Source organism: Glossina fuscipes, unplaced genomic scaffold (genome assembly GCF_014805625.2).
Source record: "Glossina fuscipes isolate IAEA_lab_2018 unplaced genomic scaffold, Yale_Gfus_2 2, whole genome shotgun sequence".
In the NCBI taxonomy this organism is placed as follows: Eukaryota; Metazoa; Arthropoda; class Insecta; order Diptera; family Glossinidae; genus Glossina; species Glossina fuscipes.
This window is the reverse complement of record NW_023998416.1, coordinates 10,619,035-10,636,231: the sequence shown is the minus strand read 5'-3', so window position 1 is coordinate 10,636,231 and position 17,197 is coordinate 10,619,035. Positions and strand designations below refer to the sequence as shown.

Sequence of the window (17,197 nt, the reverse complement as noted above, 5' to 3'; positions counted from 1 at the left end):
TAGTGTTAGCTAATGCAAGGTTTTCTATAAAACCATTTGTAAATTTTATTAATTTTTTTTTTTCGTTCGTTTCTACTTTTCGCAGTTTTTAATCATCCACTCTTCCCTAATTACTGTGTAGTAAATCATTTCAATGATGACTGAAATCATTATGCAATCATTAAAAAATAATAAAAAAAAAAAAAAAACATCTTTATATGCGTATGTGCTTTAAAGCATAACCGAAACATAAATTGAATAATGAAAGAAAGAAAACTAAAAGAAATGACCACCGAATGAAGGTCTATGTTGTGCGGTGTTTTATCTTGAAAGTAAAAACAGTAAAAACAAATAGTCTTTGATAATGAAAGGTTAAGAGGAATAAGCAGCGCACTCGCTCATTCACTCACTCACTCACTTACTTACTTACTTGCAAATGTTAGCTTTAACATAGATATGTATGTAATATATGTTGAAAAAACATAAACATTTGATCGTCAACTACTGGTACAACCAACCCAACCAGCAGCAGCAGCAGCAGTAGTCTAGAGAGTATAAAGAAAAAGCTAAGGGTACTTTTGCAGATACATTAAGCTCGAGTGCTTGCTAAATCCACACAACACAGAATTATTATAGAAAAACAAAAACGAAAACAAAAATAAAATAATTATAATGAAAAAAAAAAATAACAAAAAAAAAACAAAAAAAGAAAAATGAAAAATGAAAAAAAACGACAGAAAACCAAACAAAAACATTCGCATTCATCGCTGTTTATACCCGTAGTTAAGTTAAGAAGGCTTTCTGGTGTCGTTTTAACGTTTCAACGTTCACAAATGTTTGTTACGCTCATGAGAGCGGACGTGCCAACGCAACTAAAATTCTGTTTTATATGCGTATGCTTGTGTATGTACCGCGAAAACGATTTTGTGCTATATTAACAGAAAAGAAAAACAAAATTGTTTTAGAAAAAATTGCAATAAATATAAATAAATAAATTTTGCCAGAGCAAAAAAAAAAAACGGCTTTAAGTTTCAATTATTTTCATTATTATTGATTGTTTATATATATATCGCTTTTCCAAGATATCAAAAAAAAGTTCTTACAAAATATTTGCGAGCTTTACGCAAACATATAATTAAAAAAAAGAAAAAAAATTGTGTTTAAAAATAGTGCAATAACCTAAGAAAAATCTTAGCAAAATGCTTGAGGAAAATAATAATCAAAGCCATTTTCATGATAATAATAACATCAACAGTCGAGCAACAAATTTAAGGGATGAATATCATCACATATTCAATGCCTCGAACAGCGGCAATCGTTTAAGCGATAATATTAATAAAAAATTTAATAATAAAAAAATTCAAGTTTTTCATCTAAGAATTTCTAAAAGCAAATTACTGAGATATTTTAATGCATTCTTGGAATTTTGGAGATTTATATTTTACTGCATTGGTGTCATCGTCCAAGTGAGTTATAAAAAAGAAATTCGTATTTATTAGGTTTTCTTTAAGCGAAATTAAAAAAGTTGATCGGATAGCTTCTTGAGTTCTTTTCTTGCCACTAGCATGGCATGCAACTCTGAAGCGGCTTCGTGGCCACTAAACAAGTCCAGCAGATAAATTCCTGAAAATCTTTAATTTCTGCTCGAATAATTTTTGTGGGTGCGTGAATGCGCATATCGTTTGAATCGTTATGTGAACTATAAAAAAATGTCCTTTAAATTGCTTGGAACAGATATGTTTCAGCCCACAATAGAGACTTTGTTGAATCAAAATATCGCGACAAACTTAAGCAACTTTCCCATCTGACTACTCAATCGTTTAGGAAATGGGATACGACCAACTAATTGCAACAAATTCTAATATTTGCAATAAAATGAATCCTTCTAGAAATTCGCGTTGCGTTATGTGGCACCTCTAAGACAATTCACTACAAAGACTGGAAACGAATAACAACTAATCCTCTTGGCTCGTAACATGTATATAATAAATGATTTCTTAAGTTAGATGTTAATTGGATAGAATTACGCGAGACGGTGTTGCTAAGATACAATCGATTTGCGAATTTAATGATTTAATAAACTTTTATTGTTTTAAAATCTGAGTTTCGCGTTAATAATTTTAAGTAAATATTTTTTCATCTTAATTGCGATTGATTTTACAAAATTTTTATCCTCGAGGTTTATATTATTTTTTTAATTACGATATCCAGATGTATTTGATTTTTATCAATATTTATAATGCATTGAAAAAAGTACTCAAATCAGGTATATGACGAATGAATGTATGAATGCTGCCCAGCTTTTCGTTGGCAACATTTACGGCCATTAAGGCAGCAACACTTTATTGTTATAGCCTTAGAGAAAATAATATTAAACGAATGCCCAAAGTCATTGTCATATTGCAAGTTCTTAGGGACATTGATTAGGATAATCAATTGTCAGCAATTTTTCATTAACACGTGAAAAATTTGCACGACTTTTTGATGATTGTTTTATATGATAAGTTGCCTTAAGTTATGGTTCTATTAGTTGTTTGTCTCGTTTCGTTACTTCCTGTTTTTATACAAAGGTTTAGTTTGCATGATCGGTTTGTAAGATCGATATGAACAAAGAGATCCTTCCTTCTTTACTCCTTTTCAGCGAGAGAAAGAACTTATTTGTTAATATATATTAGAGAAGAATTTATCAAAGTGTGCTACGATATGAAGAGTAGATAAATATTTATATAAGGTGCAATCCGTAAACAGGAAACCAAATGTGAACCTCATATATTGTAGAACATTAGCCGATTTAAGTACGCAGGCTTAAACTCGTCGTCGTATTCCCTATCTTGAAGCTTTTCGGTTTGTGGTCGTGGGTATGCCTGGATGTGTGGGTGACCTAACTCGACCAAAGAAATAGTACCTACATGGTCCACCAAGCCCATAAGGCGCCAATTCCGAAACAAGCTCGGCACGAACAGGCAAAGGAATTAGTTCCTGTACCGAATCGATTGAGGACAAAGATGCAGTCGTAATCCAATGTTATCCACCTAACCGTCGATTGCTGTCCAAAAATTCGATGCATAAGCGGAAAGAAGGTATTTTTTGGATTTCTTTTTCTACTTTGGTTCTATCTCGACAAAGTATGATTACGAGATTTCAAATAAATAAATGGATTTAGGAACATTGTGTTGAGGATTATGCAAGTCGTATCTAAAATGTCCAAAGGCAGGATTCCAATAAATATCGAGAAAGGCTTAAAGAATAATTCAAGAGAGCATATTAATATAATTGCAAGCAGTAGTAGAGCTATTAGTGAAACTTCTACGCAAAAAAGACAAAACTGTGATAGAAAATTGAAGATGAAAAACAAAGTCGCATGAAGCACATGTTTGTCATGTTTAGTAATCAATGACGGATCTCTAGTTGCAATTAGGTTTCACAAATTTCAGGTCAGGTTTGTCAACAAATCTCGGCATAATCGCTAATCTTAGCATAATTTTCTCTGTTTTTATAGTTTCCAAAAATGATGGACATCAAGTCAAACGAGGTCGTCATATTTCTTATACCTTAAACGGGGTGTCCACATATAGGCGATGAATGTGAAAAAATAATAATAAAATATTAAGTGAAAAAAGAAGTGATTAAAAAGCAGTCATAATCATGAATTCGTGTTTAGAATTTTATTGAAAAATATATGGTATAATATACGATATAGATTTACATTTATTATACGGTTTTATATTGCAATCAAAATGGCATTAAAAACTTAAACTTTGTATTTTGCACAATTCTAGGGGTTTTTGTCAAAAAAAAAAACAAAAAACTTGAAAAATATCTTAATGCGCTATTATATATATATATATATATATTATATCATATACCATTACAAATCTACCGCAGTAATTTAAAATAAAATTTCCAACAAGGCAGTCAGTCAGGCTTTGAAATGTTTCTTTGTAATTTTTAGAAGATCCTTGGAAACCCTATTATTCGAAATCTTCTTTCGATCTGTAGAACAAAAAAACTTTCATTAAATGGGAATCTATTAACTTAATTTCAAATAACCTACGACAATTACTATTCTTGTTAGTACCGAGCAAAGTATTGCAGCTTGAGGAGATGAAACAAAAAAAAAAAACAAGAGTAGATGCAGGAATCTGATGAATACAAAAAGAACTTTAAGGGGGTAGCAGAAGATTTACCCAGTAGGCACACCAATGCTAAAAATTTCAAACTTTTCTACAATTTTTTTTACTAAGTTACGTTGGACTTTCTTCTCATTTACATCAAGTTTATTGAAGCTGCCAATTTAGCATAAGTTCTGAGAGTTACCAACATTTGACCCTAGGATGCCTATTATAAACCATATTTAAATGAACAAATACTTAAGAAAACTAAATTAAATCGTAAAAAATATTTCTGTTATTACTGCTAGTCCGATCATGCGTTTTGACATCGAATTGTAGGCTAATGTGGCGCTTAATCACTTATGATAATTATAGGGATAAAATGCTCTTTGTTTTGTCTGTAGCTTAAATATTTTTTTTTTTTTGTCAGCTCCATATAAAAGTTTGCAAGTTTTTACTCTAAACCACTTGTGATGCAAAGGTTTATTATATAATACCCAGAAGGACTTGGGAAAAATATGTCTGTTATTATACCAATCGATTCAGTCATTTTTTTCGGAATTGATCTGAATTTGTCTATCTGTCTGTCCGTCTTATATATTTGTGTTCAACGTAAAGGTCGGAATCGTTCCGATATTTTGATGAAATTTGGTACTAGGGCCTGTTTTCGTCAAGAACGAACGCTATTTACAATGGGCTAGATCCGGCTTTTATTATATAAACTTGTCTGCTTGTCTGTCTCTTCGTCTTATATCCTTGTGTGCAATCTACAATTTTAACCTTATACCTGCAAACACTTTTTTTTTTCTTTTAATATTAACTTTTATTCCATATTTCATTTTCAAAAATAAATTTTTGAAATAATTGAACAAAAAATATGAAAATCAATATTCAAATGAGCGTCAAAGCCTGATCGTGGTTAGATCGGGGTTAAATCGCTATGAAATTTCGAACTTAAAGTTTTTTAACGTTTATCAAAAAATTGAGTTTAACAATAAGGAACTCCTCGCTAATGCCATTCAGTTCTTGTTGTTTTTATTAATCTTCTTCTTTCGAAGAATTGATGCAGCAGCAGCAAAAGTTACTGTCTCTGTTTCACTTCTTTCATAGAAAATATTCAAAATATTCAAAACAATGTACATAAGCAAGTTACAATTGCTTCAGATCGCAATTACCGCAAATACCGAGCACAGTTCACTTGCTTGGCAATTACTCGAAGATTTTCTCTTCTTTACATACGATATATAAGATGTCGTCAAAAGAGAAAACATTATTAATGATTAAAAAGTTTCGTAAAATTTTTTTTAAGTATTTTTGTATTTCGTTTACAAAGGTTAAGTTTTATTAGCATATAACACATTTTAATAACTGTTTCAGGCATTTCTCGTCTTTAGTTGATAGTCATGTTTAATAAACAAATTTCTGTTTTTTCAGTTTCTTTGCTTCTTAATATAAAATACTTCGTACTTTTTATTAAAATATGAATTTCATTAACTTTGTACTTCAGACGATTACTTTTAGGCTTAAAGCTTAAGGCATTTTTCCTTTGCTATTACCTTTATTGTATTCATGCTCAATACAATGCCTTTAAGCGTTCATATATCAGATAATTGATGTTTTTGCATCGCATTTAAACATAATTTTAATGTTTTTAAAACTTGTTTAACAGCTTACAAATAAATTAAACAACAATAATAAATTAAAGGCGGACCTGCTTTGTGCACATTTGTGGAAGTACGCCCTCTATATCAGTAGAGGCTATAATATTTCTACATGTCATTATGTTAATATGAATCGCTTGCATCGAAGAACAAAAATATGCCGTGAAATGCAAGAATGGAATGCGTGTGCGACCTCCTCAGTTTGTTTAGTCTTATTCGTCCAGCCATTGTCGCATTCGCTTATATATTGCGAATAAGATTGAATTCCAACTATCAAGTTTAAAGATACACGATTCGATATTTGGAATTGGATATTGATATTGGATTGAATTGTGCTAACTATTTTGTGTAATGGGACCTAGTTAATGAAATGCGATAATAACTTGCGGTGTAACATTATCTTCTATCATTGGAAAATAATCCTTTTTTTACGTTTATATATAATAGAAATGGAAGCATATATATATACATATACATATGCAAATATATATACATATATATATATATATATTAAAGTTTGGGTTCTTACATATGACAGTAAGAGTTTTAAGACGCCTAAAAAGATGTAGCAAGGGATTTTCTGGCTTATTTTTCAAAAAATAGCCCAAGCCAAAGTTTTCTCGCCAGTTTAGAATGCCGAGATATCAATATTCAGGGACTTTTGTTGAGAAATTTTCAAAATTATAATTTTTTTTCTTTTAACGACTGCTCAAAACAAGGTGTGCTATGAGGGGATGTCGAGAATGTGGATGCAACTCATTCGTTCTTGGGCCAAAGCACGTCACTGTATCATATTTCATCAATATATCCCAAAAATTGCGACCTGTAGATTGAGGACAGGTATACATGGACAAACACTAGGCGGGCAGACGAACATATAGACGGAGCGATTCAGAATTATTGTTTGATACAATAAGAGGTGGGCTCTTTTATGTGTTGCTTACGCTCGCGCAAACTTAATATAACCTCCAGCGCAAAAGGTGTAGAAAAAAGATCACAACGAGCTATTATCGGTTATAATGTATAGCAGATATCAAATCGGAATATATCGACAATGTTTTTATTTTACCTTGATATTAAAAATGTGTATTTTATTTGATAATTAAATTTGAGCCCATGCAAGGCAATTAAGAAGCAGGAATGAAATTGACACGAATTCAATGCAATGCGAAAGGAATGATTAATAATTAAAATTCTAAATGCGAAATAATTTTATAAAATGCCATTTACATAAAATTATTATTCAAAGGCTAATCAAACTAACATAGATTATCACATGGGAAGTTGCACTTGGGAGGCTTAGGGCATATTTTAATTATTAATAATGATTATTAGTACCAATTTATTTAATAAAATATTTATATATTCACATATAATATATTGTTTGCTTTGAAAAAAAAAAAAAAACTCATTTTAAATATTCTTATTTTAAAAAATAAGAAATAGTAAACGAGAAGACCGTTAGGTGTGCTTTGCTCACCTTGGACATGTTAGAGAGTCGTTAAGGTTTTCTTAAAATTAGATTTATCTGAAATGGAACTTTGTTTTTTTTTTTTTGTTATTAAATAAATTATTTAAATAGCTCGGACGAATGGTAATTGCAAACGACGAAAAATAAATTTTCGACTTTTCAGTTTTCAATTTTATAGATTGCCAAATACGTAAGTGAATGAAAGGTTAAATTGCAACGATTTTTTATGCTGATCAAGATTTATGGGGGAATCACTAGAATGTATACAATGTTCAGCAATTCATACGTGAATCCATAAAATGATTTATCTTTCTTATACAAAGACTTTTAATTAAATAAATTTAATTTTTTTAATATCAATTCTTAACTCAGGTATATATGATGGGCACCTAATTACTTTGAATTTTCAACTTTTTAATAACACTTTCTAACGACATTTACGCAGAGGTAAGCGTCAAATATTGCATGTGTGTTTTGTTCATAGAAGGTCCAAAGATATTTAACTTTACCTTTTTGAAAGGTTGTTCAATTTGAACCTTTGTTCGGGTTCATTTTACCATGAACTTTGACCCAGAGATATGTTTGCATTCAATCTAATAAAAATTTGCTTTTACTTTTTAAACAAACCACCTAAACTACAGGAGTATACTCAGTTCGTTCAGACTCGAGAAACACCCAGAAGGAACTTCTAGGGACATTGTAATGTTTATATGGACTCTTAATCTTATGTCTTGTATCGAACTCTAGACCGATTTGTCAGTCTAGCATAAACCGGTATTAATACCGGTCTGTCCCCAAAAGCACAAAATTGGACTTTTTGCTCATTGCTCGTAAACTGCGCCAAAAATTTGCACGTGTTTTCTATAGCCTCTGCAGTAGTGGTGCAAAAATGAGAAAAGTCCACCGCGCCCACATAATATTACAGACTATCGAAATTTAATTTTTCTTTTCTTCTGTTTTTTTTTTTTTTTTTAAGTAAACATGCAGTCAAGGTTGACTGTAGTTTTTATGCTTGTTATTATTATTACTTTCAATGTCCTGTCCCTAACACTTGATCTGGGGAATCGAATGCATCCACTAAAAAATGCATTACTATAGAGTGCCAAAATATCATTTTCTTAAGATAAAGTTGATGAGTGTGAAAGATAATATAACCTAATAACCTAATATAGGTTTCTTAGTTGTTTTCCATTGTCGATATGTGTGCGAGCATATCATGGTTAGTTGTAGCTCTCTATAGAGGAACATTTTAACAAACGGGTGCTTACAAGCGAACTGAACTGGATTAGAATTCTGGGTTGACCAAGAAGGACGGAACGGTATGGACGGAAGGAGAAGTGCGTTCTATGGCGTAAACTGCATTACAAGAACCAAGACTTCCTAGAGATTACAAATGCTTGTAATTAGTTTTGTCGTTTACAGTTGAACACCTTTGGGCGAACTAGTTTCCTAGATAGGTGGATAGATTGAAAAGCTTCGAATTAAAACGAAATGCAGCATCGGTTTAGTGATCTCATTGTATTTGTAGACTAAGTTGCTGTTAAAGTTCCATTTAAAAGGGGACCATGGGAATTTCATTTCACAAAAGTATAGCGATTTCTGTCGCTAATTCTTTTGCTTAAACACCTCGACAACGCATTCAATGTTATTTGGCCAATAATAATATGAACGGCAAAGTTTATTGTAATTGCAATTTATATAGTTTAAATGAAGTGACATTCATTTTAAATTAATTTATATTAACACCTTTAAAAGCTTTTAAGTAATTTTAAAAGTTTTTAAGTCGTTTCAACTTTCAAAAAAAATTTAGAAATAAAATCCACAATGCTCGTAAAATGTACTAACGATCTTTCGGTAAAGTTTTTTCACCTTTGCTTTACGCAATATATATATATATTCAGATGTTCTTTATATTATACAGATGGTCATAATATATTACTTGAACTTGTTCATAACTTGCATCGATAGCGTTAACATTGCCCACATGTGGAGCAATATTAATGAAGTTTTTCCCAAGGTAGACAGACATATCAAGAGCATTTTACTTGAATGTTTTACACTCGATTTCAAACAATTTACTAAAAAAAAAAAGGAAAAAAAAAATCAGCAATAAATTGCATATAATGAGTGGTCAATAAAAAGATGGTTTGATAAGATTGAAAACTGCTTTATTATGAGGTTTTTTTTTTGTTTTTGTTTTGGAAACTGCATTCATTACAGCTACATGCAAAGGTATATATAAGGTTACGCGCGGACATTAACGATATTCTTATGAATTTGGGAAGAAATCCAAATTATACCCTATAGCAATTGTTGTACGGCGGTATATTCAATCTATGCGGATATATGTAACACTCCGGGTACCTTTTATTATACCGATCGATTCACTGATTCAGTGACCTACGAGGTTTCCTATTCATTTGCCTGCCTGATGCTTGTTCATAATTTTACATTTAGTTTGTAGGGCATAAATTTCGTAATATATTTTGTATATTGTACATATCAATGTTCTTGGCCTAGTGAAAAATCCTGTTGAAAATGGATAGAACCTGGCCATTTTTACGAACACCATATCACGTCTTATTTTGAGAAAGTCAATGGGCGAAAAAAGAGTTCCATTCGTGATAAATATTAACGATGAGCACTGAAAATCTGAATGGTAGGTAACTGCTTTTTAAACCCTTTGAATTTCACAAAATCAGCTTTCATATGGCTTTGGGAAGAAAATTAGCCCACGCAACTATTCTAATATGAAATAAAAATCGAATGCGTTAAATGTACAATACATTGATCTCTACGCCAGATCTCCTTCCATACGAAGATTTTTTTAAAAGGTATTATTATTATTATTATTAATTTCGTCAGAAAAATAAATTCTAAGACTAAACTCTTAAAAGCACTAGCATCTAAGGCTTTCGGTCTTATTAAAAACTCTACCGCACTTGAGATTCGAACCCACGACCATTGGCTTGCTAGTCGAGATTCCTCGCCTTCAGCTACTCAGGCGGATTTTTTTTTTAAAAGATAAGCCCTTACAAGTCAATAAAATCTAATATTTGATATTTATTAACGAAAATAGTTGTAAAGTATTTTTCTATAACTTTTGAACATGTTTAGCTTCCATTCCAATTTTACATAAATGATAAAATGAAACTTTGGTCCCATAGCGTACTTTTAAGAAACCGGGTTTTTTAAGAAAAATTCATCAAAATTTTTAAAAATTTTTTACAGTTATTTTAGCTTGTTAACATGTGTGTGTTAATTATTAAGCTGACTGTTCGCCAAGTTTCAACTTTTTATTATATTTCAACATGTTTCTCTTATGGAATTCTAAAAAAAAAAAGAAAGACGACAAGTGAGGATAAGCGAGAATTGAGTTTAAATTTTACTCTGATTGCGCGTGTGTACGGTAATTACGATCATTCCAGGTGCGCTGACTTTGCCACGACTGATAAGAATGTATTATTTATTGATTTATTTAATTTCTATATATATTGTAAATAATTTTACAAAGCATGGAAAGACTGGCGCATAACTTAGAACACCCATGGACGTTGACAATGTATTCCTTTTTGTTATATATGCTTTTAACTTTTATCCGCGTTCTACGCCTGTCTTTATTAACTGTTGGCAAAGCGGCAAGAAAGTTACAAATTAGTTATTGAATCGGTTCCATAAGCATTCTTGACTAGATTCCCCAGACGCAATGTAATGGCCGTGCTCCTGAAAGCATTAAGAAGTATCAGCTGCGACCGATTCTTCACTTTAGAAAAAGCGGAGAAAAGACGAAATCTAGATCATTCGTAATATCTACACGTAAATAGTTGAAGTTTATGAGTAGTGAGTAAAGAAAACCTTTTTGAAAACAAAGTAGCTATCAGTTTATTTTCTACCGTGGGTCTGGCCTTTGAACAATTTAGGTGATTTTCAAAGTCAACCATCGTGCACGATAATGCAATAATTTTTTTCAATTTTGTTGTCGATGTGTTCTTTAGGCGAGAAGAGTGCTTATCATCGGCATTGAGCAGTGGGATAGACGGACATATTTAATTCGATTCACAATTTGATGATGATCAAGAATATATGTACTTCCTTCTGAGTCTATTCGCCCACTCTTCGGTAGTGAGAGGAATAGAGAGGAATAATTTATCTAAATATCGAGTGTGAGATATCTCAAAAATGTCAGACAAAACTCGCTTGAAGGTCTCTTGATTTTAATGAATTTATATTAAGCGCAGTGAGTGTGAAAAATGAAACATGTTTTTTACTTTTTGTTATCAATATTCATTTAAAGCAAAGAAAAGAAGAAGATTTGATCTTATTAGGCGGTTTTGCATCACTTACTATCTTTTAAGTCAAATTTTTAAAACTGGTTTTCGCAAAAATTCTATTTTATAACTTTTATGCAATTTTGTTTATGAATACATTCTGTAACTCTAAAAGTAGTATTGTGCTCATAACGTGACCATATCTGCCAATTTGCACACTTGATTTTCTACTGTAGGATGTTGAATATTCCATAATTTATGTTTTTCTTCAAATTGCTGATTATAAATAACATAATATTTATAATAAAAATGGAATCTTTCCTGTTTCCTCTTCCTCTTCCTTTTTTTTTTTTTTTTTTGGCGAAGAGACGAGTATCAGGTTTAAAAATAATTTATTGTCTTTATTATATATTTTGGAAGTTAATCATTTATACCTAATTTTATAATGATATGCTAGCATAGCAGTATAGCAGGAACAAGCTAGTTAACCATATGCATCTTATTGAAAATCTACAATGCGTCATATAAAGTAATATCATTCATATAAGAAAAAAATGACAAGTGGAGTAAGGTAAGCTAGTGCTGCGATATTAGACAGCGTCAATATAGCATAGCCGTAGCACGGTCTTGAGGTAATGTACGTAACATAACATACATACGTATGATGCATATAGTAAAGGAAAGTGTTTTTTTTTATTAATTCTTTAATTGACTGAGGATAGAAACTAAGTGCACGTGGAGACGGTTTCTAGAAAATGTGTGCCGACATTACCTTTACATTGGTGTCTATTCATTATATTTTGTTTTCATTTTTTCATGAATATTGCGCAAATTGGTTATTTTCAAAGTCACGTGCAGTTATATCTACGTGCGGGAAGGTAACAAAAGCGTAATGAAAAACTATTGGCATTCTTGGCGTTCAATTCTTTTTTTGTTTCATTATCAATTTTTAAGAAGTTATTACAAATGCTTACGAACTGAATCCCGCAGCTTTCGATAGCGGGAAGGAAGATTAATCAAATATCATATTTACGTCGTATGAGAAACGTAGGCTGCATTGTCTAACCGGATCTCGCACGTTTCTAATTTCACAGAATTAAGTAAATGCTCCTCTTCTTTAAGCAGTCGTTCCTTATTCTGTAGAAGGTCGAATTAATCATGAACACCAAGTTTGGTAAAATCGCACCTCGAACACTTTGTAACACATCGCATCGTGACATCAAAAGATCGAGCGTTTGGGGTACTATTGAAATCAGTCACACCCAGAAGGGCTTAAGATCGACCCGCCTTTTATTATGCCGACGCTCGTTTATCCTTTTGATGTCTGTCCATGTATTTAAAGCTAAAAGTCGCAATTATTGAGATATACTGACGTTTTACATTGGTCCATTTTTTTGACCACCACCCATATGAGGGCTAATTTTGAAAAGCGTAGCGTATAATGTCAGAAAGAGTGACATTAAAGAACCCCTTCTATTCCCCTCGCCCGATGGAGAACTTAGAGCGGAATGCTTTATCCTGTGCAATCTTCTAATGAGCTGCGATCTCCCTTAAACACTTATGCTCGGAGACTTATTTCACTAACATTATCCTAAGGGAATATAGATTTAAAATTAAGTCGATCTGTCTTAATAAAGTTTGTTGTTGTTGTGGTTTTGACGCTTAACTGCAACTGCGATTGAAAAATAAGCAGACTACAACAATCCATTATGAAATAAATATATTCTGCTTTTCACGTTCATAATTTGCAGTGTGTCGTTTGCGTAACAAGCGTTCAGAAAACTTAATACGCATTGACTTTGAAAAATGAAACCATTTAAAAAAAACAAAATTTAAATATAATTTGTATTTAAATTATGTGCATCTATTGTAATTTATCAATATCAGAAAATAAAAATTCATTAATCACTTTTAGAATTAATATGCACTTGTCATGCATAGGTTTTGTATGACAACAATACGCAATTTGTATAGCTGTCATTTAACAATGGTTTGCCGATCAAAACTTCAATTATCTCTTATTGAAAAGTGCTTATCTACTTGCTACTAACTTGCCTGTGCAAGCGAACAAAAAGCCACTTGCTAATATTTCAATGTTATTGTTATTGTGGTTTCGTTACCTTTACATGCACATATATATATAATAACGCCCCATTCAGCATTGATACAAATGATTATAATGCCATTTTTCCTTTTTTGCATTATTTGATTCATCGCAATGACATGCGAGTTTAATGCATAAGGTGTTGCATGCGTTTTATCTTTTTTTTCTTTCTCGCAATAAATGCTGTTTTCAACGTTACGTCTTTTCTATAATGGAAGGTTGGTAGCAAAACAGACTATATGATATATATATGATTTTTTCCTTTGTTTTTTTTTTTTCTTCTTTTTTTTTACATTCCATTTTATGAAATTGTAATTCTATGTTCAATTATTTGAATACCGGTGAATGACTGATGATGATGATGACTGTTGCGTTAAGCCGAGTAACCTTTAAAGAATAAATATATAAAATAATCATTTCAATTATCTTTTGTTTAAAAATTTATATCCCTTTTATTACTTAATTCCGCTAATAAATATTTAATAGTTTCAAGAGAGAACATTTAAAAGCCACATAGCCCTCATTTTAACAAGATCGTAGAGTTTTTTCTTATGCATTCAGTTCCGTCTATAGACCCGTTTACGAATGCTGTCAGTGAAATATTCTTTAACGATGAGAGTATATGTGGTTTCAATAGATTTGAATCCGACGATGCTTATTTTTCTGACTTTGATGGGATCCGAGATGAATGTGAGTTTCATTCACTGCACGGCTTTATTCATTTGTCACGGGTAGCTATTGCCTCGGCCTAAAGTAGAGAATCGCCATTCGAGCTGAGTCGAAGGAAAAACATTTATCCCTCTGGAAATTTCATTGCAAACGTTGTTACTGGATGAAATTGCATTGCAAGTGCTCGCTTGGATCATAGGAAAGCAGACATCTTCAGATACATAGATCATTTAGATCGTTATGAAGACCTTTGTCAATTCACTACTTGCCAGGCACTGACTTTATTTATTCAGTACAATTTCAATTTCTGGAGGACTCTGATTAATCAGTGTCTCTTTTAAATTATTTTATGAAAATTATTAATGGGAGAAAACTACAGAACTGAACAAAGGTTATATTTAAGTCCTAGCGCGTAAGCTTGAAAGTTTCAATGATCGGATTGCTGAGGAACATCAAAAGGACACAAATCACACGAAGCTTGTTGTACCACCGTTTCGCTTGATTCGTTGACTTCAATAAATTATTGCTTTGCTAAGGTATGCCATTGTCAATACTAGAGCTTTGTATATATGTCGAGTTTTTTTGTGACCAATATGAAATCCGAAATGAAGACCTCTTTGTAAACGTAGAATCACAACTGAGTTAACATTAACCTACGTTTCACCAACGAGAATAAATCTATTACTAGTTATCTCTTATCGTGCGGTTGGAAATGAAGCATGAGGGTCCCCACAGAAAATTCCTTAATGCAAAAAATAAGTAAGTAATTGTTTTTTAACTAATTCAATGAAATCTACATGACAGCGACAGGACAGGGACCATACTATGAAAGCACATTCAAGTGCTGATCCAAGGAAAGACTATATATTGTCTTTTCGCTATATTGATATTGTTTTAGTCTCAAAGGAGATCATCAATAAGGCTGATAATGACATTTTGCAGTCGATATTGAGGGATAACGCATATATAATCACTTTGCAATTGCAAAGGAGCTCGCCATCTGCCATTCGGCTGCTCAAGAACACATCAAACATCTTTAAATGCGTCAAATTTTTCTCGCGATGCTAACGACTTACGATAAGGGCATATTAGTTTCGTGCAAATGTATGTAACACACAGAAACACATCGCCTTTTTATACGAATAGATTAAGAAGCGGCTTAGACTTAAGTATAACTGTCGGTCTATCTCTCCGATGACCGCCCACGTATTCTTGTGTTCAACGTAAGTTTGGAAATTTTTGAAAATTTTTTGTTGAAATATAGCGCGCTTTTGATTCGAGAACGAAACGCAATTCCAAATAGATTGGATGGTACCATTTTGGCGACGTCTCTTCATTCATAAATTCGCATTTCAAAAAAGCTTAATACATGGAAAACTTTGTAATTTTTAATTGCTTTCGAAAATCGTCGCGACATTTTATTTTGCCATAGTCTAAAAATTCAAAGATTTGAATTATAGGTAGAAATGATTAAAGCCGAAGTGGTATAACGTGTTTAAAAGTCAATATTGCCCGCGTTTAGCACGAATTTTTAACGTTATCCAAACAATTTATCTTAGGTTTCACTGACATGTTTGTCATTTGCATAACTCCATTATTCCCTTTTTTATAACCACCGTTGAAAGGTGAAGGATATATTCATTTTATCAAAACGCTTGCAACATCCAGAAAGAAGCTTCAAAGATACCACACAACTTACATATTCTCGATCAGCGTCAAATTCTGAAATGATCTAAGCATATCCGTCTGTCCATCGGTACGTGATATGTATTTTCTTGGTAGTAAAAATTAAAATATAGGCAAAAATATTTAAAAAAAGAAAATTGGAAATTTGGCAAATCGGTCAAAACGACCACTTAAGGTTCGATATAAACCGAACACAGGTCTGTTTTCAAACGGAAAAAATGTGGTTTTTTGCCAAAAAGAAGGAAGGAAGGAAAAAGGATCTGCATTCTATGGGTCCTCTTAAAGTAACTGTACAAAAACAGGAAAGGATCAACCACGCCCACATATTATAGAGTATCGAAAGCCCTTTTTTTTTGTTTGTTTTTTTTGTTTGTTTTTAAGACGAACAGGATGGGTGCAAAAAATTCGAACACAGCCTAAATATAATTTTCTTACTTGTTCTCTGCCTGTGTGATTCATTCTAATATCCCATTTTTTTATTTAATATAAAAAAAATTGAGTGTGATTTCTTCTTTTTTTTTTTTAAAACATTCAAAATGACACTTTTTGAACTCTAAACGTGACGTGAGATAACAATGAGTAAAAATAAGAGAGACATTGCCAAGAAACTGGCTACGCGGTTATATGTAATGCTGGCAATATATGTCAGATTGTCGTAAATAACATACGTCCTGATGTTGGCAGTGGCTTTACCTTTTGCGTAACAGATATTCACCGCCAAAACTCTCAAGAAATGAATGATTGGCTTACTTGGCTACCTGACCACAAAAGCACATATATGTATATAGATTTTTATTAGCATTTATATCAACTAATAACGATAACAAAATAATAATAACAACAAAAAGTAAAACGAAAACAACAACAACAACAACAACAATAACAAGAACAACAGTAGCAACAATAGCAAGTTGAGTACTAGTTGACCCAGTTTATTTGCCGGTTAGTAAAGCATACAATACGCCATGCTATTCGCATCTATTATGACCATCGTTATAATTGCAACTTTTTTTTACATTATCCAGGAGAGTAAGCAAGTAAGCAAGTAAGCAAGTAAGAAAATGATGTAAATAAGCAAAAGACTCTCTTTTTCTTCTTTTTCTCTATCTCTCTCAAAGCTTTTATATTTTATAAATTCGGGGACAAATTACCCAAAAGCAAAAACAAATGAATCGCGTATGTTGTGCGATTGCATTTGAAATTGAAAGTTTCGTTTTATTTTTATAGTCTTTTTTTTTTTTTTTTTT

The 17,197-nt window shown here is 31.9% G+C and overlaps 1 protein-coding gene across 1 annotated transcript in view; it reads left to right on the top strand.

The window, feature by feature from the left end:
- Nucleotides 1–1,071: 1,071 nt before the first annotated feature.
- Nucleotides 1,072–17,197, top strand: part of LOC119633176 (estradiol 17-beta-dehydrogenase 11) — a 24,996-nt gene continuing 8,870 nt past the window's right edge. Inside the window, exon 1 of the mRNA XM_038026540.1 lies at nt 1,072–1,445. Coding sequence (XP_037882468.1) covers nt 1,179–1,445 — 267 coding nt within the window. The 5' untranslated portion in view covers nt 1,072–1,178. The remainder of the gene's footprint in view (nt 1,446–17,197) is intronic.